The sequence below is a fragment of the Artibeus jamaicensis genome, unplaced genomic scaffold (assembly GCF_021234435.1).
Source record: "Artibeus jamaicensis isolate MK-2021 breed Jamaican fruit bat unplaced genomic scaffold, CSHL_Jam_final scaffold_537, whole genome shotgun sequence".
Classification (NCBI taxonomy): domain Eukaryota; kingdom Metazoa; phylum Chordata; class Mammalia; order Chiroptera; family Phyllostomidae; genus Artibeus; species Artibeus jamaicensis.
In genome coordinates, this window is record NW_026522047.1 from 40,049,505 (window position 1) to 40,075,667 (window position 26,163).

The 26,163-nt window shown below is 55.1% G+C and overlaps 1 protein-coding gene across 10 annotated transcripts; it reads right to left on the reverse strand.

Annotated features, from left to right (window-relative positions):
- Window positions 1-1,141: 1,141 nt before the first annotated feature.
- On the reverse strand, window positions 1,142-24,941 carry ATP8B3 (ATPase phospholipid transporting 8B3). Of its 10 annotated transcripts, XM_053658691.1 has the most exons (31): window positions 24,741-24,940; window positions 24,193-24,392; window positions 23,400-23,458; window positions 22,813-22,904; window positions 22,220-22,333; window positions 21,030-21,128; window positions 20,595-20,656; window positions 19,978-20,050; window positions 19,771-19,841; window positions 19,230-19,312; window positions 18,007-18,192; window positions 17,519-17,607; window positions 16,505-16,695; window positions 16,206-16,414; window positions 15,164-15,192; window positions 14,925-15,081; window positions 14,276-14,464; window positions 14,082-14,197; window positions 12,199-12,363; window positions 11,979-12,090; window positions 11,160-11,235; window positions 10,826-10,943; window positions 10,156-10,540; window positions 9,848-10,071; window positions 7,672-7,755; window positions 6,232-6,465; window positions 5,897-6,035; window positions 5,578-5,705; window positions 3,611-4,466; window positions 3,240-3,351; window positions 1,142-1,959 (listed from the first exon to the last, which is right to left on the reverse strand). In XM_053658691.1, exons 1-29 carry the CDS (start codon window positions 24,783-24,785, stop codon window positions 3,762-3,764), a joined length of 4,434 nt encoding a protein of 1,477 aa, XP_053514666.1. In that variant the 5' UTR covers window positions 24,786-24,940; the 3' UTR covers window positions 1,142-1,959; window positions 3,240-3,351; window positions 3,611-3,761. The 10 variants fall into 10 exon arrangements, with proteins under 10 accessions (XP_053514666.1, XP_053514671.1, XP_053514667.1 ...); XM_053658696.1 differs by having other exon boundaries at window positions 3,240-4,466; window positions 14,082-14,158; window positions 24,741-24,941; XM_053658692.1 differs by having other exon boundaries at window positions 1,142-1,755; window positions 3,240-4,466.
- Window positions 24,942-26,163: the final 1,222 nt, after the last annotated feature.

Below are 26,163 nucleotides of genomic sequence, written 5' to 3' on the forward strand. Positions count from 1 at the left end.
ATGAAGATGAGCTACACCCTCCACCTCCCCTGCTCATCTGGTCCGGGCGACCTCCGAGACTGGTCGGCAGCTGGATCCCAAGAGCCCATCTCATCTCCTCGGGTATCATGATCTAGAGGCTAGAAGGAACCTCCCCCAAACCCGGTCCTCTTCGCTGCCTCCCAGGGAGGTGGCCACTGCCCCCCTTGAGAATGCAAGAGACATTTCTAGTGAAATGCCCTCCCCCTCCCCAGGTAAAGGCTACCTCACTCAAATGTTCATGTCTGTGATTGGAAAAATCACGCCTGATACCAAAGATTTTCCCCCAAGGACTTGTGCTGGTTGCTAGAATTCCCTCGCGTCTGCCTCCGACTGTGTGCTCTGGGGCCTGCCCTGGGCCCTGCCCTCTAGGTGCCGCCACCCCCACCAGAAAGAGAATGACAGAGAGGATAGTGAGGTCGATGAGTGCCTTTTTCTTGAACCAAAGATGTGTGTGAAATGTTCTCTCGTCCTTATCGACTCACTATTGTCCGGGCTTTTTAAGCAGCTGGACCTGAGTGATGCTTCTAAAACCTTTGGGTGTTGGGGCATTCCCCTAAGAGTCCCCCATTCTGGCTCAGCAACCACCTCCTTCCCCCGAACGTAGGTGGGTGCGGCCCCTTTTACCTGCACCACCTCCACACCCCTCCCCCCAGCACCTGTTTTCAAAGGACACAGCTCCTTGGACACCCTCTGCTGAGCAAGTCACTGACTTCCTGGCATTCAAGACCCAGGGGTCAGAGGCCAGGAGCCTCCCATTTTGTCCCCTGCTGAAAATTTAGATACTGTTTTGGGATCCTTCTGGTTGTAGAACATTCTAGTTATGGTAAACTGTGGTCAGACCAGGTGAAGCCCCACTGACACAGGTCACAGAAGCATCCCCCCCCCATTCCTGGGTCCCTTTCCAACACCTTCAGATCACACACACCAGCTCCCATACCCCTTCCTCCTCTGGCAGGCCCGCACCCCATCCCATCTGGGCCCCCTTGAGTCCTACCTGCCCGTCACTGACACCCAGTCCGCCATCCCAAACCAAAGACCACCCTCCACGCAGGGAACGACGCCCCCAGCACAGCTCCTTTGAGCCTTTGACAATTTTCTCTGAAATACCTCAAAATATTTAATGTATAGTTTATGTGATTAAAAAAAATCCTTAGCTAGTTTTTGGAATACGTGACTTGAAGCTTTATACCGTTAAATTATAATTTTGCAAACGATGGTATGTCATTTCTTTGACGAGTTCTGTGGGAGACATATTGAATGTCGAGGCAGCGAAAGCTGGGCAGTCAGAGGCGGAAGACAGAGGGAGCGTGAGCGAGAGCCTGAGCTGGGAGGACCGAAGGACTGGGCGTTTACAGATTTCTTATTTAAACGAGTCCTTTAGGAAGGAGAGGAAGAGAGAGAGAGAGAGAGAGGGTACCTTTGTGTTCTCTGGCGTGTTCTGTTTCTTGTTTTTGGAGTCGTGTCTTATAAGAGTATTTATTATTCTATGTGGTCCGTGTTCAAATGTAATTTAAGAAAAAAAAGAAAATGGAAAAAAAGACGCAATGGAATTTGATTTGATGCATGACTAATGTACTCTTTCTTGATAATGTACTAAGTGGATGGGGTGGGGGGTGGGAACGGGGTGCGGGGCCGGAGCCCCGGAGTCCATGTGCATCCTTGTGTTTCGCGCCCGACCCCTGCTGTCCGGGCCCCTTCGCGCTGCTCTCTGTTGATTTCCCCCTTTCTGAGGATCTGTGTCCAGCCGGTGGGAGGCGGGAGGAAAGAAGAAGGCGGACAGCAAGGCTTACACACCCAAACTGGCTTCCCACCTCCTGGTGCCCACACGCCACCCGCCTGTGCCTGCTGAGTGTCCTGTTCCTGGTTCTTGGGCGCGGGTGGCTGTCACTGCCATCTTGGACCCCGGTTGGTTTCACATTAGCATGAATTCCCAAGTGTCTTGTTCAGAGGAGAGAGACAATCAATTGAGTCTTGTCGCCCAGGGTGGTGTGAGGCTAGGGTATAGCCCAACTTCCTGAGACCCTAAGAACACTCCTGAAAACCCCTCTCTGGACCCAGGACAGGCACCTGGCCAGGCTCCCCCCAGACACCCCCGCCTCCTCCTCGGCTCTGGGCTGGACCTGAGTTCACCTTTCTGACTGGCCTGGGAAGTGGGGGATGCATTCCTGCTTCTAGCCCACGTTGGGACCCTAGACAACAGAGGGGTCTCCCAGAATCATGATGGGGACTCCAGTCCTGTGGACGGTCTCCAGGCCTGTGACTCCAGTTCTGGCACAAGGCCCCATGTTTCCATCAGGAGAGTTCACCTTCCAGGACAGGCCCCAGGCCCTTATACCCCAAAGGACAGGAAGCCTCAGTTTGGAGGATCGACCCACCCGAGATGAGGGTGGGGTGGCACATGCCCCGGGGACCCTGCCACCCAGCCCCTGTGTCAGTGCAACTTGCGCTGGTTCACGTTCTCTGCCCAAAGCAGTGTGAGCCACACCAGCCCCCAGACCCCCGGGCTCCTCCTTTTAGCCCCAGCAGACCACCCCCCACCCATCCCACAGGCTGGTCTTTGGGTGGACCCCCACATCTGGGAGTGGAGAGCCCTGTGTTTAATCGAGACTGGACACTGGGGCTGTTTTCAGGGGGGACACTCCTGGGGTCATTCAAAGCCCCTCCCAATGCCAGAGGGAACTGAAGCCCTCTTCACCCCGCCCTCAGGCGACAGGCTTCAAAGTTTAAAAAAAAAATCACCATCGTTGTTAACCACTGCTGTGCTGGATTTGTTGTTTTGTTTTTCTCCAATAAATTATTTTCTAATCACTCACCTGGGTGTGTGTGTTGGCTGACACTGAGGGGCACAGGAGGGCAAGGAATGGGGCTCACCCACCACAAAGATGGGGAGGCACAGAGGGGACAAGGGAGGAGGAAGTCGGTCTCCCTCAGCTCGGTCCTCTTCGCTCCAGACCCTGCCCCCTTCCGTGGCCACGGTCACAGTCTCGTCCCTGAGCACCCAGCCCCAAAGGACTCCACCTTCCATGGGAACCATTAAGAATCAGAGAAAAGCTCAATGGTTTTGAGCCAATCAAGCCTCATCTTGTTTGGGACTTGCGTCTGAGGAATCACTGCCCATTGCTTTCTGGAGCCTGAAGTGTAAGGTGGTTTATCTGAGGGGAAGGAACCAGGGCAGCCGGAGGGGGAGTAGGCTGGGGTGCTGCCAGGCTGGACCTTACCGACTGCCCTGGGAGAGGCCGGCAGGCAGCAGCCAGGGAGCCAGGACCGGTAGGCAGAATCTGCTCGGCACATTCTTTCTTTCTGAGAGCAGTCAAGTTCTGTCCACATTATCTGCCCCAGGGTGAAAAAAGGGAAAAATAAACAAATAAGTAAAACTGGCTTTCCTTGAAAACCCCTCATCTGGCCACTAGCATGTTTTGATTTTTAAAACCAGGAAAGACTATCGCAGGACACATTGCAGAAAGAAGCACAGGAAAACGGAGCGCCTCGAGGAGCCCTGGGGTCAGAGGGATGCTGCCATAATTATCAGAAGAAGAAAAGGATGCGAAGCTCCTGTAGTCGGGGAAAGGCCTCATGCTCCCCAGCTGACCTTTCCTGAGCCTGGGCCATCGCTGTGCCTCCCGAGCCGAGGTGGCTGCCCTGCCAGGACAGGTGGGACTTGGTTTGCTCTGGGCACTGGCAGCCTCTCCGAGGGTGGGGCCCCCACCTCTGTCGGCCCTTCATTTGTGGGTGATTCTCCCCTACTCGGTGGCACTTTCCACCGGAGTAGGGTAGGACTTGGGAAGTGGTGGCCTCCCTTTCTTATGGGGATGGGACTCCTCTTGCCAGATGTATGGCCAGCTCCTCTGGGACAGCAGCGACATGTTCCAAAAGGACATTTTCTCCAGGGATGCTGGCTGGTTCTTTAAAGATGACTGGCCAGAAGGCAGTGGCTGGCTTTCAGAAAATGGCATCTGGCTTCCTCTGAGAGATGATGGCCTCCCCTTGGCTGGTGGCAGATTCACAGAAGAATATGGCCTTGCCTGCTTAACTGGCAATTCCTTGCGGAAAGAGCCAGATTGCCAGTTCGTGGAAGGAGCCTCATTGCTAGTGAAAGAGAACTTTCCTTCCACAGCCAAGGAGGAGCTCATCATGGAGGGGGGCCGCACGTCCTCAGAGGGCACCTTCCCCTGGTGCTGGCGCCTCTTCCCCAGGAATGACAGGCTCCCCTGGTACTGGGGTGACTCCTTGATGCTCGGGGCCGATTCTTCAACAGATGGGACTGAGTGATCAGCCAGTGTGTCACTGTTGACCCCTGGTGACCTCTGCAGAACTGTGCCCTGTGTGATGAGGTCTGCATAGCCTTCCCGGTGAGAGAAGGCATAGCTGGAGCGCCGGGCACGTGACTCCCGGCGTAGGTAGGGCAGGGACTCCACAGCGGTCCCCTCAGCCAGAGCCTCCTCCTCCTGCAGAGCGAAGGGAGAGCAAGGCTAATCAGGCTGCCAAACCGTGTTGATTGCTCTCAGGTCACCCGCTCCCAGCGGGGGCCATTCATAGCCCTTGGCCGTCACTGGCCAGGTTCTTCCCTACCCAAGTTGAGTCCTCCCTGGGATCTGATTTTGGACCAGCCAATCACAGTCCTTCCCTGGGACTTAACTTAAGTGCCCTCTTGAATCAAAGCCAGGAGAGGTTAACCATGAGTTGGCCAGCTCTCCGGCCTGTGTGGCAGAACACTGCAAGTCTGTGGCCATATCTTGCTCCACTATTGCAGTCAACTCTGCAGCCCATCCCAGCTGCAACTGGTCCCTCTATTCCTTTTTAAATGAAACCAGTAGGTTCCCTCCTCCCACTTTCTTTGTGGTAAAATAGACATAAACTGTATCATTGAAACCATTTTTAAGGGTACATCTCAGTGGCCTTAAGCACATCCACATTATTGTGCAATCATCCCTTCCATCCATCTTCAGAACTTCATCTTTCCAAACTGAAACTCTGTCCCCATTAAACACCAACTCTCATCCCCTCCCCCAGCCCCTGGCTCCCACCCTCCACTTCCTGTCTCTGTGGATCTGACTCCTCTGGGGGCCTCCACTGAGCGGAGTCACACGGGGTTTGTCTTTTTACTTCCAGCTTATTTCACTGAGCGTAATGTCGTCAAAGTCCATCCAAGCTATAACCAGAGTTGGAATTTCCTTCTTTTTAAGGCTGAATAATATTCCACCATGTGGTTGAACTACACTGTGTTTATCCATTCATCTATTGATGGATGCTTGGGTTGTTTCTAAGCTCCCCCTTTTGCCTAAGCATTTTCAGGTCATTTCTGTCATCTTGACCCCCAGGTCCTAAATAATTCATGGTGGGAGTCTGCCAGCGCTGGTGCTGGGACCAGGCGGCCGCCTCTATCCCTGGAAGTATGGTTTCTACCCTGGGGTCCTGGGGTCTGTTTCTGGGCTCCCCCTGAGGGCACTGGGTGTGCATACGGGTCTCCAATCTCCTCCCCCAGCTCCACAGGCCCTTAGGTCCCTGCTCCAAGCATGGGCTCTGGGAACGTGCAGTGGGGACCCCAGCCACCCTCACCTTGGGGTGTTTCTTCTTAAAAGCTTGGTAACTGACACGCAAGGCCAGGACAGGCAGGGTGTTTACAGACACATTCAGCAGGACCACCAGCAGGATGGAGGGGTGGGACAGCGCGTTTCGGTCAGCATCTGGCAACAGGGAGTTGTCACGTCCTGGCCTGGGCTGGAGCCTCCCAAGAATCTACTCAGCGCCCCCTCTTCCCGACACTCCACCTGCTTCCTCACCCTTCACCCTAGGGTGCCTTTGTGCAAATTCCCTAAAGACACAGTTCCCACCCATCTCCGGGGCTGGCTGCCCCATTTCCTACTGGGGAACTTACACAGAAAAGGGAAGTTTTGGGGGGCAATATTGAAGAGCCAGAAGCTCTGGCTGGCCCAAGTTATGAGCATGTAGAAGCAGAGGCTGAAGACAATGGCCAGCATGAACAAGACCGTCCAGTGCTTGGTGATGAGGACGACCTGAATGGGAAGGGAAAGTGTGCCTGAGGTTCAGGCTGGAACCTCAGGCACAGCATGTAGAGGAGAGTGGGGGCCAGGCCCCCAGGGTCAAAGGGCACCTGCTAAAGCCTCTCAGGCAGGGTCACCAGATGAGAAGACCTCCATGGCCTATGTCCAAGGTTCTACCAGGGGTGGGGTGGGCAGCAGCCCTGCCTACCTCCACGGTGATGGACAGCAGGCCCGACAGGGCCACAACCACAGCAAAAGACTGATAGTCACTGAAGAGCTCAGACATGCCACAGCTGAGCCACAGGGTCATGAAGAAGTTGACCAGGGAGGTGGCCGTGCCATGGGTAAAGGCTTGGAGGAAGACCCAGTAGTTGAAGAGCTCATCCTTCTGGCCAGCGCTGTACAGCCGGGGCAGCTCCAGGCTCTTCTCGGCGCTCACGTCCTGGGGTGGGGGTGCGGGTGGGGAGGTGCTGGAGGTCGGCAGCAAAGCGACAGGCACGTGCAGGACTGCTCCTGGTGTGCCCGAACCACGCTCATGGCAATGGTGAGTTGGTGAATTTTGTTACCGCTGTTTCAGCACAGTTTAAAAACTATTTTTTAAAGATTTATTTATATATTTTCAGAGAGGGGGGGATGGAGGGAGAAAGAGTGGGAGAGAAACATCCATTGGTTTCCTCTCTCAGGCCCCCAGCTAGGACCTGTCCCGCAACCCAGGCATGTGCCCGCCTGGGAACTGAACCAGTGACCCTCCGGTTTGAAGGCCAGTGCTCAATCCACTGAGCCACAGCAGCCAGGGCTAAAAAGTTTTTTAAAAATGAAGTTCATGGATTGAGCACGGGCCTGTGAACCAAAAGACCGTGGTTCGATTCCCCATCAGGGCACATGCCTGGGTTGCAGGCCAGTCCCAGCAGGGGCCAGTTCCCAGCAGGGGATGCACCAGAAGCAACCATACATTGATATTTCTCTCCTTCTCTCCTTCCCTTCCCTTCTAAAGATAAATAAATAAAAAGAAAAAAGAAAAAAAAATGAAGTTCAGCCCTGGCTGCAGTGGCTCAGGGGATTGAGTGCCAGCCTGCGAACTAAAAGGTTACTGGTTCAATTCCTGCAGGTCCCAGTTGGGGGCATGCAAGAAGCAACCGATAGATGTTTCGCACCTTCCCTTCCCCTCTCTCTGAAAAAGAAATAAAGTCTTTTTAAAATACATAAATAAAAATGAAATAGGTCCCAATGAGGCATACCTCAAGTGCTCATCATTAGCCACCTGTGGCTGGTGGCTTCCATCTGGACCGCGTGGGCATGAGACACTTCATCACTCCTAACGCTCTACTGGAATGCCCTAGTCTGGGTTGCTTGGCCAGACCTTCTCAGGGAGGGAGGAAGGGCAAACAGGAGAACCATCTCTTTGGATGCCCTCCCTACTGCTGTTCAGATGGGCAGGCAGTGGTACCGAGATTTGGAGCTAGTCCCACAAAGGGTGAGGGTGGCTGGGCAAGAGCGCTTCACCCACTATTGAGCTCTGGTGGGAACAGCTACATGGTAGTGGTTTCCCAGCCCCACCCCCAACCCACCCCAGCCCCACAGACGGGAAGGTAGGGCAGAGACAAGCGTATCTACAGGGAAGGAGGAAACAAATCCTCAGCCTGCTCACCTGCTCGAAGAGCCCGATGTACAGGACCGGGAGGGAGGTGTACAGCAGGTTGAAGAGCACCAAGAACCAGCCTTCATACAGAGGCTGGGGAGGGGAGGGATGGGAGAATGTGGTTAGCGGTCAGCCTTCAGATGCCAAATGGCCAGAAACAGAAATGCTCTCTTCCTAAGGAGACCCACCCAAGCTGGCTTGGCACCTGGGGAGGATTTCAGGTGAGTTGGAAATGTTTGTTATAATCAACGGTTGGGTTAAATGAGTCTGGGAGTTAAAAGGCAGAGAGAAGAAGCAGGTTCCTCTTCTCTCTAAAGCAGCATCGTTGAGTGTTTAACTGGAGGGCTTCAACAAAGAGCGATAGGAGGGGAAATGGCTAAGGAATGTGGTTTTTGGTTATTTTAGACTTAGGGAGTCACAGATGGGTAGAAGAGTTGGAAAAGACCCCACAGACAATGAGTCCAGCCCCCTTCCTGATGCATGAGTCCCGCCCAACAAAGGATATGAGTTTCAGTTCCAAAAGCCATTTTATGTGCATTTTGCAAGAGAGCAAATAAGTATTGATCAAGAATTTCACAAGAACCAAGTTTCACTGCTGAGAAAGAGTCATAAATGCATACCTGGAAAAGGCTAAGCTGAACCTCATTCTGTGGGACTGGAATCAGAGATATCAGGGTTTTTTATCTTATTATACACAAGATAGATAGATGTAGGACACAGAAATGGAAAGAGACACGGAGATGTGCGTCTATTTGTGGGTTCGAATGTGTACATGTGGGAAATGTGTACATTTCCTGGCTCATCTACTGAGAAGGTGATAGCACTCCAGCAGCAGCAAGCACACCACGCACTTGGCTCTTGGTGTCTAACTACAGTTCTCTAATGAAAGAACCAGGGCTCCTCACGGGAGTGGCTGATTCCAGGGTTGGGGCAAGGGAAAAACAAAATGAGCCTGGAACCTCTTTCCGAACCAGAAAGTGAAGATGTGTCCAGGGAAAAGCAGGCCCATGTCAAAAGGACAAATCGGGGACAACTGGAGCAATAAAATACACAATCAAATAAATATCCATGAATCAATAATGATAAAAATAAGTCATTTCACAAATGAATGAGGTTGAGAAGTGTTTGGTTCTTCCTACAGAAGAATGCCAGTTAACAAACATAGAAAGATGCCATGCTGTCCTGTCCCAGGTCAGGAACAAGACAAGGATGGCAGTCCTCACCATCTTACAGGGAGTTCCAGCCAAAGCCCATAAAGAAAGGATATAAAAGGCATTCACATTGGAGAGAAAGAAGGAAAATTATCTCTATTTGCAGATAACATGCAGAAAATCTCAAAGGATCCACTGGAAATCTCATAGAGCCCGTAAAGGAATTCCACAAATTTGCAGGGCACAGATCAACACACAAGAAACCATCTTTCTGGGTTAGTGGTCACACGATCAGTTTAAATAACATATAAGCTAATTTTCAAAAAAAGAAAGAAAGAAAGAAACCATCTGTGTTTCGAGACACCAGCAGTGAGCAATCCCAAAAGGAAATTAAGAAAACAAATTCCACATACAGCAGCATTGAAAAGAATAAAATATCTAGAAATGAAAAAGTAAAACAAACAATATATACTTATCAGGGGCGCCTCTGTAAAGTCCCCTCCTAAGTGCCTGGGTGTCAGTGACAGGGAGCTTATCCCTGTCACAGCTGTCTGTTTACAGGTAACATCCTTACACGCAGGGAACTCATCAGCCTGTGGCTCTTCTGAGGCTCTGGGAGGCACATCTGCTCTTCACTATGATGCTATAGAGTCTTGAAGTCCGGGACCCAGCCCTCACAGTCTTGTCTTTGCTGGAGTCCCAGCTTTCCCTCTTTCCCCTAGAAAGATCTACCTTTGGAGCACCTGCCCTGCCCTGCCCTGCCCTACCTTTGAAGCCCTGGCTTCAATGTTTAAATATGCCAAATATCCCTGAAAATTCTGGGCACAGTACGGTGCAGGAAACATCCCCCCCGCCCTTACCTGGACTCTATACCTCTGAAAGCAGCCACAGAAAATGTTTCATGGCCCTGCGATCTCAGGCAAGCCCTGCCCCATGAGGACCCCAGAGTGTCAGCGTGCCCGCCGCTCTCCTGGAAGCCACAGGAAGGCACGGCACCCGCACAGCATCCCCAAAGGGCTGTCCCTCCAGGGCACCTGGGCAGAGAAGCCGCTGTAGAAAGCGAACCAGATCTGAACCATCATGCTGGCCAGCGTCTTGTAGATGAAGTAGCGCAGGAACTTGCAGACTCGCATGTAGGACCAGCGTCCGTGCACTAGCAGCAGCCGCCTCAGGAAGCAGAACTGGGCCAGCATGTAGTCACTGTTCTGCACCGCCTGCATGCCCTCCTTGCCTGCCAGCCCTACACCGATGTCCGCAGCTGCAGGGACACACGCAGTCCGTTAGCCCTGGGCCACCCCTAGCCCACCACAGACCTCCCCCAGGCCTAGTGCCCACCACTCACTCTTGATCATGTTGACATCATTGGCACCATCCCCGATGGCCAGGGTCACCACATTCTGGTATTTCTTGACCAGTGCCACAATCAAGGCCTTCTGCTTGGGCGTCATCCGGCAGCAGATGACCGCTCGGCACCTCGAGGCCAGTTCAACAAAGGCCCGCTCCCGTTGCACCTGGGGGCTCTCATGAGCGTTGGACTCTTTGCTCTGCGGCACCAGCCCTATGCTTCTCAGCCAGGTCCAGAGGGTCTGCCTCATCAGAGAGGCACTCCTGGCCTGCAGGAAGTCTGTCCTCTGCTCGCCTGGTTCCTGCCAGGATTCCTCCGTGTCCACGTTCACATTTTGGACCAGCACCCGGGACTCCTTGCTCAGAGAGAGCAGTAGCTGGTCCTGGCCAGCAAGGGAGAGTAGGGGGCAAGGGAGCACATCATCTGCCTGCATCCCGCCCCTCGTGAACACCTCTGTACTGGCTGCTCCTCATGCCTCTTGCCCCAACCCCAGGCTGGACTTGACTACAGGGCTCCGGACCCTCTGAAAACCATCTCTTGGCATACCACTCACTTTGGCTTTTTCAATAGCCCACCCCAACCTTCCCCCACTCCTGCCATTTGCCAATCCCCCCAGCCCCCTCCCATGTGCCAGGGGCCCCACAGTCAGTCCTGAGCTGACACTGACCAGGAACTCTCCACTAATGACCATGGCCATCTTGACCTGTGACAGGAGCTGGTTCTTCATAGAGCCCTTGCTGCTCAGCAGGTTGTTGTTGCCCTCCCAGTAGGACTCCAGGATCTGACTGCAGGGACCCAGCTGGGGCTCAGCCGTGCCCACGTACAAGCTTTCTTTCATCCCCTCCCCAGCTGTGCCTCAGTTTCCCCTCTGGAAGTCCAGGTGGGTGGAGGCTGAGGACATTCCGCAGATCCCCAGAGCCACACCTGAGCTATGGGTGTCCCCTACCACCCACCCTCACCCTGCCCCCACCAGTCTCTCTGCCCCCACCTTCCCTCCTTACGCTATCTCCTTCTCCTCCAGAATGAGCATGTCTTCGGACAGCAGCTGGCAGGCAAAGCCAATATTCACCACTGTCTCTGCAAAACAACCCAGTTCAGCCTCTGGGCAACCTCCTATCAGGGGCCATGCCCACCCTGCCCCACTCACTAGCTATGGACATTGGTTCAGTTGGAGGGCATGTGATCCAAGCAGCCAATGAGAGCCAGCACTGAGACTTTGGCTACAGCTCTGAGCAGAGGGACCTGCACTCTGGCTGCCTGGGGCTGGGCAGCTGGAGGGAGGTGAGTCTGGGGCCAGGGCCAAGAGATTATTAGACAGATCATGCCTAGGGCCCAGGGCAGTTTTAGGAACCCTCAAAAATGACCTAATTCCTTTCCAAATCAGAAGAAAGAAAAACAAAAAGTAAATGTATTCCAGCCTGAACATTTGTCCTTATACCAACACAGTTGTAAACTGTCATTTTAAGTGTTTTGTCTGTCTGTGCCCCCCGTCCACAGAAGTGCTAATGATGGGCCTGCTGGCAGCCATGCCCGGTGGGGTCTCATCTGACACACAAGGGTAACAAGAGTCTCAACTCACGGTGTTGCCATGAAGGCCAAACACTCCAGAAGCACTTGGCACAGTGCGCCCCCCTAAGGGAGGTGCCTGGGGGACCCCAGCAGTTCTAATCATCCCACTTCTTCCTTTCTCAGGAGAAGGTAGGGACAGGGCTGAACCCAGACAAGTGGGACAGGCTGATGGTGGCGCCTGGGGCACATAAGCGTTCTCTCCCACTGGTCTCCCTTCTCTCCCTGCCGGGAATGGCTGTCCTGAGACCTACCTGGCTTGTCCCCCGTGAGTACCCATATTTTGATGTTCCCTTGCTTGAGACACTGGATGGTTTCCAGGACACCGTCCTGAAGCCTGTCCTCAATGGCTGTGGCTCCGAGAAGCTAGGGGGACAAGGAACAGACTGAGCAGGGACCCAGCTGCCCTGGTAGGGGTGGAAGACCTGGGAGCTCACAGGGCTGGAACCCCCTTGCCTCCAGTGCCACGCCCACCTGGAGGTTCTGCTCCATCTCCTCATACACCTGGTGCAGGGCACGGGCCCGGTTCTGAGGAAGGACACTGGCCTCCTGGTGCCGCTGGCGCCACTCTGCGTAGGTGTCCTCATCCACCTTTTTGTAGGCCAGGCACAGCGTGCGCAGGGTCTGCTTGGCAAAGGACTGGGGACCGGCCGGGCCATCCTGTCACCACCCTGCCTCCCTGGCACTCCTCCAGCCACTGCCTCTCTCAGCCCCGCTCCCTCTGCCTAGGCTTCCTGAACCTTGACCCCCACCCACAGTCCGTTCTCTCCAGAGGGGGCCGGGATCATGTGCCAACCTGCTCCCCACTTTTTCAGCCTCCCAAGAGGCCCAGGTCTGCTCCGCCTCCACACCTTTCCACTGCAGTGCCCCCAGCAGGAGCTCCCTCCCTACACTGAAGCAATTTCTATCTCTGAAGACCCTCATGCAGCCCTGCCAGAACCCCTCCAGCCAGGGCTCTGGGGGTGGAGAGGGAACTAAAAGAAAAAATCCTGTGGGTATCCAGCCCCACCCCCACTCCCACTGGGAGAACTTAGAGCTCCAGGGATGCCCTGGGGACTGGATGGCCCCAAGGCAGGTATCTGCCCAGCTCTTTATTTGCCTCTACTCCCTCACCCCCAGGTTTTGTGCCCTATTAGGTGGCCCCAGGTCTTGCTTTGGCTCTTCTTTTTTAAAGATTTTATTTATTTGCTTTTAGGGAGAGGGGAAGGAGGGAGAGAAACATCATCATGCAAGAGATACATCTACTCATGGCTTCTCGCATGCCCCCAACCAGGCCTAGCCTGCAACTCAGGCACGTGCCCTGACTGAGAATCGAATTGGCAATCTTTTAGCTCACAGGCTGGTGCTCAATCCACTGGGTCACACCAGTCAGGGCTTGCTTTTGTTCTCGACTGGAGATGGACCTCAGAGGTTAAGCTTGGACATGACAGGGGCTCCCTGGCTATCAGGAGCTCCATACAGGCCTTTTGCTCCTCTTGTGCCTCAGTTTACCTATCTATTCCACGGGGCAGTTGAGCCAAGCCATCTTGCCAAGCTCCTGGGCTCTGGGTCATTGTTCTGACTGAACTTCCCCAGTTCTTAGTCAGAGACCAGACGCCTGCCCAGACTCCCATTCTGGCAGAGCAGGGACTCTGAGAAGTCCTGAGTGAGGCCCCCGGGCATTCTTCGTACAAACACACCCCCGTGGCACCTGTGCTGGATGACCTGGGGATGCAGCAAAGGGCCTGAGGAACCCCAAAGGGTTGGGAGTTGGCTGAGAGAGGTAACTTGGTATGACATGTCAGCCCCATGTCAGGGTCAGGCGGGAGGTGGGGACCAGGAGGTGGCAGAGCCCTGAGAACAGAAAGATCCTGAGTGACAGAGTAGAGGAAGGCATCCAAGCAGAGGGAACAGTGTGTGCAGAGGTCCTGGGGCATCACCTGAGCAGGGGGGCAACTGCAAGCCAGAAACTGGGGTCCTGGGGAACCTCCTGGAGGGCAAAAAGAGCCAGTCTAGAGAAGCCGGCAGAAGACACAAAGACGGCCTCGAGAGCCGGGCTGAGGAGTTACGGCTTCACCATGGAGACAAAAGATTTGGGGCAGCGAGGCTGAGTGTGTCCCAGAACCAGGCCTGGATTGGTGAAGTGCAGCATCCAGGGCCAAAGAGTAACCACAGAGGGTCCTCGTGTGACTTAGGAAAAAATGCCCCTCCGTGCAGGTGCAGCTTGGAGTTCAGCTCCTCCCTGCCCATGTGTGCTGGGGGAAGAGCACAGCCTGGCCAGTGGTGCATGACCACCCTGCACGCCTGAGGCCATCTCTCTGCACGTCTTCCTCCTCTACCTCCCCCTCCATCCTCCCTCCCTTCCCACAGGGCCTCACCGTTAAGGCCTCTTCTGTGCTGGTCCACTCTTTCAAGTCTTTCTTATACAAGCGATCAAAGAGGACAGTGTCTGCGCCTTTGGTGTAGAGGTAGATGGAGCCCTCAGGGTTTCGGACTGTGGAGGGAGAAGCCTGGCTGCTCATAAGCACATCCATTCCTGCCCACCTCCATCCCCAGGGCTGAGGGTGCTCACCCAGCACAGACATCCGCTTTCGGATGCTGTTGAAGTCCATCATGGCCAGGACCTGGTACACCCGCTCCTCCCCCAGTTCCACCACTGTGATGCTGTCCTGCGTTCGTGCCAGGAACACGTAGCCGAAATTCCTGGCTGCTGTGACCAGCGCCTCCTCATCAGGGGAAGCTGCCTGGTACAACAGCTGGTCTTGTGGGGGAAGGGACCATGGGAGTGGGGTAGGGGGAGGTGAGCATTTGCTGAGAGCGGACTGACTGTCTTTTGGGGACCCACCACCCATCTAGGGGAGGCCCCACTTCCACCCCTGTAGCCCTAGGGGAGGAAACAGACGCAGCAGGCGCTCACCACATATTGAGAAGACAATGGCTCTGGGGCCTGTACAACCTCTAAGCCAAATAAAAGAAAGTGGGCACTTGGATCCCAGTCTAGATGACCTTCCCTCCCAGCTCAGTAACAGACTGAGAGCTCCGGGCCTGGATACCCTCTAGGTCCAGAAGAGGTAGGGCTTAGTACCTGGGCCTGAGCACCCTCCAAGCTGGATGACAGGAGCCCTGGGGGTCGGCTGGACAACCTCTAAGGCTGAAAGACCACATCAGAAGGTCCAGGGCCTGAACACCCTCTCAGGCTGGGCAGCCTGCAATGCACTCACTGTCTTTCTTTTGCACCAGCACCGTGTGGCAGATGGCCAGCAGGCGCCAGAACTCCCGCACCATCCTGTCCTCATTGCTGCGCACAGCACCCAGGAGCCTCGCGTTTTGGAAGAGCAGCTTCCCATCGGCAAATTTGTTCCAGAGGTAAGGGTTCTCCTGGGGTGGGGGACAAGCTGGTTCCGGGTGGGTCACTGCTTGCCCCTCCCCATACATCCAGTGCTGCTGGTCCAGCACTCACCTTATGCAGGGCCTCCTCCTCGTCTGGGCCTGGGGAAAGACCCTGTTTCAGACCTCAGCTTCCTGGACTGCTCGGGGTCCCGCAGCTCCCACCCCCAGTGCCAGGCTTCCTAGGGCCTGGACTCTGAACCAGACACCCGAAACAACAAAGGGCCCTCAGCCTTAGCTTTGCCTTATGCAGGAAATGATGGAGCCCCATTACCTGGGGAACTTAGAAGAGCCACCCAGAAAAGAATGAGGCCTCAGTGAACACATCTTTTGTGAATTAGTGGTGATTCTTAAAACCTGGTTGCTGACTTGGAGAAATTGGGTGATTTCAAATAAAAGCCTGGACCCAGTGGGCTTACAGAAACCCAGGTTGATGCCACTCACCACAGACCCCACTGTTCCCTATCGCCCACCCCCTAGACCCTGGCTGAGGGTCAGGCAGCATTTCCATTTCTTGTACTGGTGACTGTCTGCTACCCCTAACAATTCCCCGGCTGGGTCCTCTGTCAGCTCCTGCTCTACACCCTGTCCCTTTGCTATAAACTAGATCAGGGGGTGGTGACCTATGCCTGGTGCTACTGCTAGCTTTCTAATTGGTTGGGGGAAATCAGAAAAAGAATACTGTCTTGTGAAACATGAAAATGCTGTGGAATTCAAAATTAGCATCCTCAGTAAAGGTTGGTGACAATCAGAAGTGGAATATTCTATCTCATGACACGTGAGGCGCTATGAAATTCAAAGCTTGGTGTCCACACACAGCAGCTGCTTTCTGGGGACAAGGGCTGAGCTGAGCTGAGTCTCCACAAAGAAGGCGCAGCAGCAGAGCTAAGAATATTGACTTGCTGGCCCCCCAAAGAGAAGATGCCTTAGGCTACAGTCCTACGGTTCAGATCTGGCTGGGGATGAGGCTGAGGGCGGGGTAGGTCAGCAGCCATCCCTGAGACCCACACAGCTCTACTGGCGGTCGCGGTTCCTCCGGGGGCCCTGCCACACCCCAAGGCTCATCCTTGCCACGCAGCCCTGTAGGTAAGGGACGTGCGGGGGCCATGCCCCACCGTAGACGATGCCGTCAATGCAGCACTTCCTGAACGTCATCACGTTCTGCGTGAGCGTGCCCGTCTTGTCCGAGAAGATGTACTCCACCTGGCCCAGCTGGTCACTGAGGCTGGTGTTGCGGGCTTTGGCAGGCATGTCCTGGGGCTCATAGTACATCTGCACATCCCAGTTGATGAAAATGCTGTTCCCCAGATGGATGAATTCAGCTCTGCAAACACAAGCTGGGTCACGCCCTGGCCCGAACCCACCCAGGCTCCCACGTGTCGCCCGCTGAGCAGTGGGTGGGGAGGGGGCTCACGTGAAGAACGCGGACATGGGCACCATGACACTGAGCAGGATGAGGAAGCTGCAGAAGATGAGGAAAGACTCGGTGGTTACACTGTGCACGTGCTTCTCAGCCACATAGTGGTGCTTGGCCTTGAATTCTGTCACCATGTCCCGGAAGCCCAAGGTCAAAGCCATAGAGATCAGCACCAGGAACACGAAGATCTGCTCAGCAAATGAGAAGGTGGAGCATGTGGAGGGACCCAGAGCAGCACCTAGATACCTCAGGAACTCACTAACAGGGACACAGTCAGTGTGAAAGACAAACAGAAGACTGGAAGCCCCCCACCTAAACTCTGCCATCAGGATGGGAGAGGGGAGCTGGGGGGAGGTGGCTGGCGGTCCCAGGGGCAGGGGAACTTGCAGGGGTTTTGCTGGGTTTTGTGGCTGCTATTTTTAAAATTATTACAATGACTTTTAAAAAGATAAAGTTGATTAGGCAAAAACTTAAGAATTGTTAAATAAATGTGCACGGAGATAAGGTGAACATTTTATTATCTTCTGTGGGTTTGGGAAAATGTCAGGACCAAATTTATTTTGTAGCCCTGAGTGGCATGGCTCAGATGCTTGGACTTTGTACCGCAAAGCAGAAAGTCTCCGGTTCAAGTTCCAGTCAGGGCACCTGCCTGGGTTGCGGGCCGGTCATGTGTGAGAGGCAACCTAATGATATTTCTCTCACAGATTGATGTTCCTCTCCCTCTCTTTCTCCTTCCCTTCCCCTCATTAAAAATAAATAGAATCGTGATAAAAATTTTATTTTAGAAAGATATTTTTAAAATATCATGATTATAAGAAGATTCTCTGGCCCACAGACCTGTCTGCATGATCAGACCTGTACAGACAGGTCTGTGTGGACAGGTCTTTCCTTTGCAGAGAAGGGAAACTGAGGCCTGAAAAGTGACAGCCAGGGCTTCTGTGGGGAGGCGCCCTTTCCCTTTCCCCTTTGGTGTTCCTTCCCACTTCAGGGCACGGGCTCTAGGCAGCTCACCAGGACCACCAGCCTGTTCATCAGACGGTCTATCTTGGTTCTCTTCAGATGGATCTTGCCACAGTTCCTCATGATCTTTGTGTCAAAACCTGCAGGATTTGCATCCATCCATCCATCCATCTGTCCATCCATCCATCCACTCTTCCATCCATGCATCCATCCATCCAACCAACCATCCATCCATTCATCTATCCATCTAGTCTTCCATCCACGCATTCATCAAATCTTACACCCTTCTGTCACCCTACCCCTTTACCCAACCACCCACCTGCCTAGTCACCCACCCATCTGCATACAAGTGCTTTTTCCAGCCAAACAAGGGTACTGTCTCAATATGTCCATTTCCAAAGTTCTAGAACCCAGGCCCCATATAAGCCATGCTGGGAGCCCCACATCTTATGCTGCAGACATGTGGCAGCCTGGCCTGGCCTTGTGACTTCTTCCCAACGACCGCAGGGCTCTTGCCCACCCCCACCAGGACAGCTCACACTGCAGAGGCCCTAGAGCGGCTCTACCGGCATAGATGACCATTCCGTAGCAGGTGTCTGTGTTCCGGATCTTGCAGCCACGTAGAAGGATGTTGCCACTGTCCAGGGAGTATTTCTTGCCCTCCCACTCCAAGTGTCCCATAAAGTGGTGCATTCGACTGTTGGGTTCTTCACACACCACCTTGCCTATGAGCAACCATGGAACCGAGGGCATGGCTAGGGTTGGGCCACCCCTCTCCAGTGCAGGAGGGGGCAGGTTGTGGGGAACATTCCATCACCCTCTGGTTCCACCCACCATCATGGGCCCTGTACTGTCCCAAACTTGCCCCCCTGGCACCGCCACCCTGCTGCCATGTAGCCTCTCCTGGATTCTCCAGAGCTGGCCCTGTTAAGCCTCAAGGCTTTTGTGCATGCTCCCTGCTGTGCCAGGACTCATAGCTCCTTAAGGAAACCCTCTCTGACCCTCTCTGACCCCAGCCAGAACAGTTCCCCTACCAAAACCCTTCCTCCTGGTTATACCCTGAGCAGTCGATAGACATTTACTCCTGCCAGTGCTGTCGTGAATACCTATGGTCTCTCGGAGAGGAGGTGCCAGCCTCATCTCCATCATGCTGGGGACCCTGCAGCCTGGCCCTACTCCTGGCGCACCGTGCGTGGCCCTCTGTGAGAACGAGGCTTTACTCAGATATCATGGAAACAAATGCACCAGTGCCTGAGTATGGAAAGCAAAGGGGCTGTGGTTTGAGAGAACGAGCCTGCTCTAGAACCAATCGGAGTATCTTGTCTTTGCAACAAGGCAGGAAAAAAATAATGTATCCCCTTGTTAGGCTCTGGCAAACAGTAGTTGTACCCAAGGGTGTGAAATGCCTCACTTTTCAGGTGGAAGATAAGAAGCTGTGATGGATTGGTCGGTTCCCCGTTTGTTTGCACAGGCTGCCTTCGTGATTAAAAAACCAAAAGCATTTTCTTTAATGTGATCACATTTCAGAAATAAAATGTAATGTCTGATAAAATGGTGCGACATGTTTCATAACAACAATAGAAAACACCTTGACTGTTAAGTGGTTTGAAAGAACATGAAACAGGCCTGGAATAAGCCGGCTTGTTCAAAGCCAGTGCAACCCTGACACCTCCCAGCAGACCCCATCGCCACCCCCAAGACCCAGTGAGATGGGGAACTTTCGTGCCCACTGTGCAGAGGGGCAGACAAAGGCCAGAATTACCTTGAAAGGAAGCCATCTCCCTGATGCTGGTTAGCTCATGGTGCATGACCAGTGGGGCCTGCCTGAACTTCAAGTTGGTCTCCCTGGTGATGGAAGGGGAGCAAGGTGAGAGGTGGGAACAAGTAGCACCCTGGGCAAGGCCACCCCAGGCCCTTTGAGAGCCACTCAAATATTTTCACTGAGCCCCTACTGTGCACCAGCTGCCAATCAGGAGGCTGAGGCCCAGAGAGGGAGAGGACCTTGCCCAAGATCACACAGGACATTGGCAAAATGGCTGAGGCAAAACCCTAAGGTCTTCTCACTTTCAGGGGCCTGCACCTGAAGCACACTGGGGCCCCAGAAATGTTGCTGCAAAGAAAGCGGGCCCCTTCATCTGATTTAATGTTATTGCCCCCTGTCAGCTTGCAGGTGCCCCACACGTGCTCCCAGGACGAATGACCTAAATATCCCAGTGGGCTTGGGAAGCCACATTTTGTGGTCACGGGGGAAGGCCTCGCTGGCTCCTAGGCTCCCAAGCCCCCAGTGATGACCGGCGCCTCACCCATCAATGTCGGCTGTCTCCACGTAGCACAGGCTGCTGGGCTCTGTGCTGGCCAGCAAGAGCACGTCGGCCTGGGTGGGGAGGGCGGAGTGGGAGGGAGGAAACAGCATTGTGTGGCAGGATGGGGGCAGGGGCAGGAGGAAGACAAGCAGGGAGGCAGGCCTCCCCCAGCAGCAGGGAGTTCTGGGCCGGCTGACACTAGCTCACCGGGACAATGCTGTCTTTGTGCAGACGAACGAGGTCCCCGACACACAGGTCTCTCCATTTTTTCCACAGAAAACTGTGGGGGGCAGGTGGCAAGTGTGAGAGGGGACCGCAACCAGGCCCACCTTTGGAACTCCTAACTCCCATGCCACCCCCAAGGTTGGGGAACAGGCTGCAGATGCCCCCGTGGTGCTTTGCTTCCCAGTGTGCCCACCTGTAGGTCTTTGGGGGGTGCGGTGGGCTCAGCCCACCCGAAAGTCCCACCTTTCCTAACTTTGCCCCTCCCCCTCATTCTGCATCCAAGTCCCTTCAGACCTTCTCTGCCTCTCCCTTCAGCTGAGCTCTCAGCCTTGGGAGGGTTAGCAATCAGGTTCCCATCCTCTGTCCCATCACAGGGCCCACACCCAGGCCTAGTAGACAGCAGGCATCTAATAAATGCTGGCTGGGTCTCTGTCAGACATCACACTCAACCAGGATGCCCAGGGGGCATGAAAGGTTCCAGGCACTCTGATAGGCACCCCTCCCTGGTGTGTCCTTACCCTCCCGCACCCCCCCTCCAACTGTGCTGGAGTCTTCTTCTTTAGGATGAACTCCCCCCAACACAGCACCAGAGGCCTCACCTCTTCCCCACCAGCATCTGGCAGGGCCTGTTGTTGACGGTCCTGTCACTCCTGTGTCGCCCCTGAGCCAACAGCGTGGGTCAGAGGGGTGGCTCCACCCCAGCCCTGCTCCCCCAGGGTGATCCCACTCCCCAGCCACGCCCCCACCCTGTCCCCATACCACCCTGGTGAGGGCCCAGGTGCAGGGCACAGTTCCAGCTCACACATGTGGTCCCAGTAGTGAGCCCACACCATCCGCATCTGTCCAGGGACCCTGGTCAGGGAGGGGACTGTGGGGACAACTGCTACTGGTAGCAGAGGGAAGTCATAATCCACCTGCCAGCCAGCGTGGCAGCAAGGGCCAAAGGCCATGGGGCACCTGTCCCTTGTGGCAGCAAAACAAGGATTCCACCTTGTCCCCAGTCCCCTCCCCAGCTTTCCTTCGACCCCACTTACAATGTCATCCACCAAGTCTCGGGCGGCCCGGATGACGAGAAGGCAGATGAACGGAGTGAAGAGGGTGAACCATGGCAGTGTGGAGATCTCGGGGATGCCCTGACACACAGGTGGGACGTGCCAGGGAGTAGTACTGACCCTCCATCCCTGACACTCCCCAAAACCGCCGCCCCCTGCCCTCCCACCCAGCCCCTCAGCCTGGCATTCTGTGTCCCACCTGCCACCTACCTGGGCCTGGGGCCGGCCTCCCCGCCAACACAAACCTTGGGACGGTTGCCTCTCTATTTCCTCTCCCTTCCCGGAACTTCCCCCCAGCAAACTCATCTCCCCTCCCTGACCAGCTCCCATGTCACGCTCTCCAGGAAGCCCTGCTGACCCCAAGCTTGCTCGCTGCTCAGAACCTTGGCTTTACTGTCCCCTATCTGTAAGCCTGCTCCTCCCAGTCACCCTTCAGCCCTAAGCTCCAAGCAAACCCTAGACAGGCCTTGGTGGCATGTGGGTCCCCTTCCCATCACTGATTCTTGATATATGGCTTGATGACAGTGGCTATCAGGGCCACTGCCAGGTCCCCAGTGTCCAGCATAGTACTTTGCACACTGTATGTTCACTGGATTGATGGATAAAAGCAGAGGGTTGGAATAGAATGCAATGTGAAATTAATGAGCTGCTAGGTGAGGGGCAGGGTGCTCTGTGAACTGCCCACCCACTGAAAGAGGAAGCTTCTCAGGCGAGACTAACCCTCTGGCAGGGCCACCCAGGTGCTCGTAAGTGGCCTGGCGAGCCTTGAGCATCTGCTCTCAACTCTTCTTTCCTCCTCACCCTTTGGGGTCAGGTTAATGGGTTGGGGCCAAGGGGGTCATGTGGCCAAGGCCATCCATCCTGGGGAGGGGCTGTGTCCTCCTTGACCCCAGAGGACCCACTCATGCACCTTCATCACTGAACATATGTTGAGCACCTCCTGTGAGCCAGGCCCTGGGCCGGACAGTAGGAATGCAGTGATGAGGGTACTCCCAGTGTGTGAGGAGCCAGATACTGACCCTCTGCAACTGCACAGTCAGACTGCACACTTGAACTTCCGTGTATCTACAGAGCCATGTGTCAAAGCTAGTCAAGGAGGGCTTCCTGGAGGAGGCAATTTGAGCAGGTGAAAGGAAAGGTGTGTGCACAGTGCCACCCTCACTCTACCCCACCTGGAGGATGATGATAAAAAGGAAGTAGAGGTTGGACATTCGGTGGAACTGCTCGTACAGATTCAGGGGCAGGAAGGAGAAGAAGTCGTACTTGGCTGTGTGGATGGTGTTGTCCTGCAATGAGAGCCAGCATGGGGGCACTGCCCTGGCCAGGGCCCCACCCTGGTCTTGCCCCACCCTTTGGTCACAATCAGCAACGATTGAGCACCCAATATGTGCAAAGCCTTCAACCAGCATTAACTATCTACCAAATCCAAGACCTTAAGCCAACTCTACTGAGTGCCAACTAAGTGCAGAGCCTTGAGCCAGCATCAGTTGAGCTCCTACTACATGCAAAGACCCTTCAAGCAGACCCGTGACTCCAGTATTTTCCCAAGTGAGACCCATGCAAGGGGATTTTAAAAAGAGCCTGATGAACGCATTGTACTTTGAAGGTTTAGTATTAACTGATTTTAAGGTGAGCTGGTGTGGGGCCAAGGACACACAAGAAATTCCAGGGCCAAACGGGTGATTTGCTCATGATTAAAACTGGGGGGAGGGGGTAAGTTGGGTGGGAGGAGGTAGGGGAGGGCAGTAAGGCTGGGGCCACTGACCTTGTACTTCTTCCTCTGCCAACACAGGAAGGCCTTCTCCTTGAACTGGTCATTGTAAGTCCGGCTGTTGGCCTTCACCTCCCAGGTGAACGCTGAAGCCAGAGAGTGGGGCGTGGTGTGGGGCGCAGATGAACACTACCTAATGATCCCCAGAGGAGGTCTAATGGGCCTCCGGGGGAGCCCAGGCACTGGAGACGCCTGGCTCTCTGCTGTGGGTGTGGGAGCTGGTAAACAAACATCACCCTGGGCCAGACCCTAGGCACAGAGGACAGGCCCTGGGAGATTCATTCACCCCCATTCCTTCCACAGAGAGGGTTAAACTGAGGCCTAATGCCGAGCTCCGAGGTGTGCGAGCTGCTCACCCAGCCTGGGCAGCCCCTCTAGTTCAGGTCTGCAGCCCCCAATTCCTTAGCCCAGCATTCAGTCAAGGGATTTGGGACTATTTGTAACCCACTGACGACCCCATGCTGGGTCCGTCAAATGGGTTCTGGTGGTCTCCCTGTCTCCGCATTCCAGCCACCGCCCTATAATGCCCCTTGGTTTCCTCCACAGACCCCGTGCCGCCCACTTGGCCCTAAAACATGCACCTGAGTTGTTTTCCTCCTCAGGGTCCTCACTGTAGGCCAGACTGCCCATGGTGGTCGGGCTGCTGGGGAGAGGGGTTCAAGGTTACACCAGTGGCCCAGCCCTTGCTAGACACTGTCTATTACTCCACTGCCTTCAAAATATCACCTCCCACTTCCATTGGCTGCCCCCTCCCCAGGCTCTGAAGGTCCAGCCACTGGCTCTGCATCCTTCCCTGGATATTGGGGGCCTCTGCTGATCCCCAGTCTTGCAACAGCCTCACATTCACCAGTCCCCCCAGCTACCAAGCCGAGGTTGCCTCAACTTCCATTACGGTCAGTCAGTCCCCCAGGATGGATTCTGACCCATGCTGCCAACCCTCCAGGCTGCCCTCAGTCCAGGCTGCCATCACTTCTCCTGCGATGGCCATACCCACCTCCTCCAGTTTCCCGGCTGCCCCTCTCCTGCCCCAATTCCCACATGGGACACAATACCCATCCCACTGAAGGGCTCATCAGTGTTTGCTGATTGACTACATCGGACCCAGGGTTATACATCATATCGGTAAATGTGTATATTGGGGCCAAGCGGCTCCGAGAGGTCCGACTGTGGTCTCAGGGCAGTTAACTGTGATGGGGGCAGACACCAGACTTTCCACAGAGCCCGGAACCTTCTCACTGCTTAGTTCATGGTCACTCTTTCAATGCCAGGAATTTGTCTCATCAGGGGCCCTCAGCAGCTCTCTAAATCCTTGCCAGGGCTGTTCCCTCTGCCCAAGGAGCAACCTTCCCGCGTGTTTGGTCACTGCCTCCTCACCCTTCTGGTCTCAGCTCATAGTTCTCAGATGGGCCCGGCTTGTTCAGGCACCTCCTCTGGGCTCTCACTCTGCCTGGGGTGTCCCCCATTCCAGGTCTCATCACCTTCTCTCCTCTGCTTCTTTCCCTGTCTGGGAAACCTCCCAGGGCAGGAGGGCTGGTGTCTGAGTCACGTGTGTCCCCGGAGCCATGGGGTAGGACCTGCTCAGGGCCAGCTCTCATGCTCCTGGGAGCCATGCCATACCCATTCCCCAAAGGGAAAGAAGTGAGGCTCAGCCAGTGACCTGGAGCCCAGGGAGACCCCACACAGGGCAGGTGAGGGCGGAGAGGTACTGGGACAGCCAGAATCAACCCAAAGTAGTGTAGCTAGGATAGGAAGACACCCCCAGTCCTCGCCTCCTCCTCACTCCTATGCAGGTCACCCAAGCTCCCCATTAGCCGTCTTTCCCGAGGTTCAAGGCCCAACCACTCCCCCTCCCGCGGGTCCTTCCTGATCGGGGAGATCGGTGTACACAGTCGGCACCCCTCTGGACTCCGTCTTGCACGAACCTCTATGGGGCGCCCACTCCACAGTTGCAGCGACCTCCCGCCCATCCTCTGGCGCGGATGGAACCCTGACAGGTTGAGCGGGCACCCGGGAATGCACAGCAGCGGGAGCGCCGCAGCCCACAGGCGCGGGCTAGGGCGCAGCCCTGCCTGGGGCTGTCCCTGGGCGTTCAGGGGCGGGGGAGTGGGGAATGTAGTGGTGCAGTTTGCCTGATGCCAACGGGCCTGAAAAGGGAGGTGCTGGCGCAGGGCCGGGGAGGATCGAAGGGCGGGCCTAGGCCAAGGACGACCTTGGGTGGCGCTGAGGACTGGGCCAAGAAGTCCAGGAGTCCAAGAGGGGCCTTGCAGAGAGGGCCTGGGGAGGGCAGGCCCTGTGGGCAGAGCCAGGGCAGAGACCGAACCTGGGAGGGTTCTCTGGAGTGGTTGCAGCTCAGCAGCAAGCTGCTGCTGTGGGTAAGGGCTGCGGTGGTCAGTGGGCGGGGTCTTAAGCCACAAGTGAGACAATGAAGGGGCGTGTCGTAATAGCTACAGGGTGTTAAGGGGCTAGTCCTTTAGGGGCGGCATCTTGTAAAGCTGGGCCTGGGTGAAGTGACTGGAGCCTGCTGAGGTTGGGCGGGGCCGGTATGGGACTAAGGGCGTAGAAAGGACGCACGGGTGGGTAATTGCCGGTCTGAGGGCCTGGGTTTTCACACCTCTTATGCGCAGGCGCAATGTTGGGCACCAGGCTAGGACAGGCCGTTAGAGCACCGAGACTATCCCCACACCTGGAGGAAACCCATATAAGGCTCTGCCCTGGTTTGTGCCCACTGAGTGAGCAGCCTGGGCTTTGGGGGGGGGGGGTCTTCCTGAAGGAGGTGATGGCATGGGAGACAGTGGTGAGGCTTAAGCAGCCTCCTGTTGGAGATGGGGAACTGAGGGCAGGAACGTGCGTGTGGAAGGGGCTACTAAAATGAGGGTCGCCTTGAGAGTTGGGGCTTATTGGGGGGTGGGACACACTTGGGGGCGTGGGAGATGATTAAACTCCATATTTCACATTTTCACTTTTTGTGGGCTCCTGAAACACGGAGATTAGGAAAGCAGTGGGCTCTGGGCACTCCCCCCCCCCCCCCAGCCCTGGGGTCCTTCACTCTGGCCCAGTCCTGACCCAACAGGCAGGGGTGTCTTTGTCTGACTCTGCACCCTAGTGTCTTCTTCCTGCCTGGGCCCAGTCCCCCTGAGGCACCAGCATCACCTATGAGCAAATGGGTGAGTGAATGAATGGGTGAACAGCAACTTCTCAATCACATTTCTTTGAAAGGTGGTTCTGCACAACCTGCTTGGCCCCTGCGAGTGCCAAGTAAACCTCTCCTTTCCTTCCTTCATCCACTCAACAAATGTTAATCCAGTCCTACCCAGCAGTTAATGAGAAAGACCCTGGGGAAGAGGC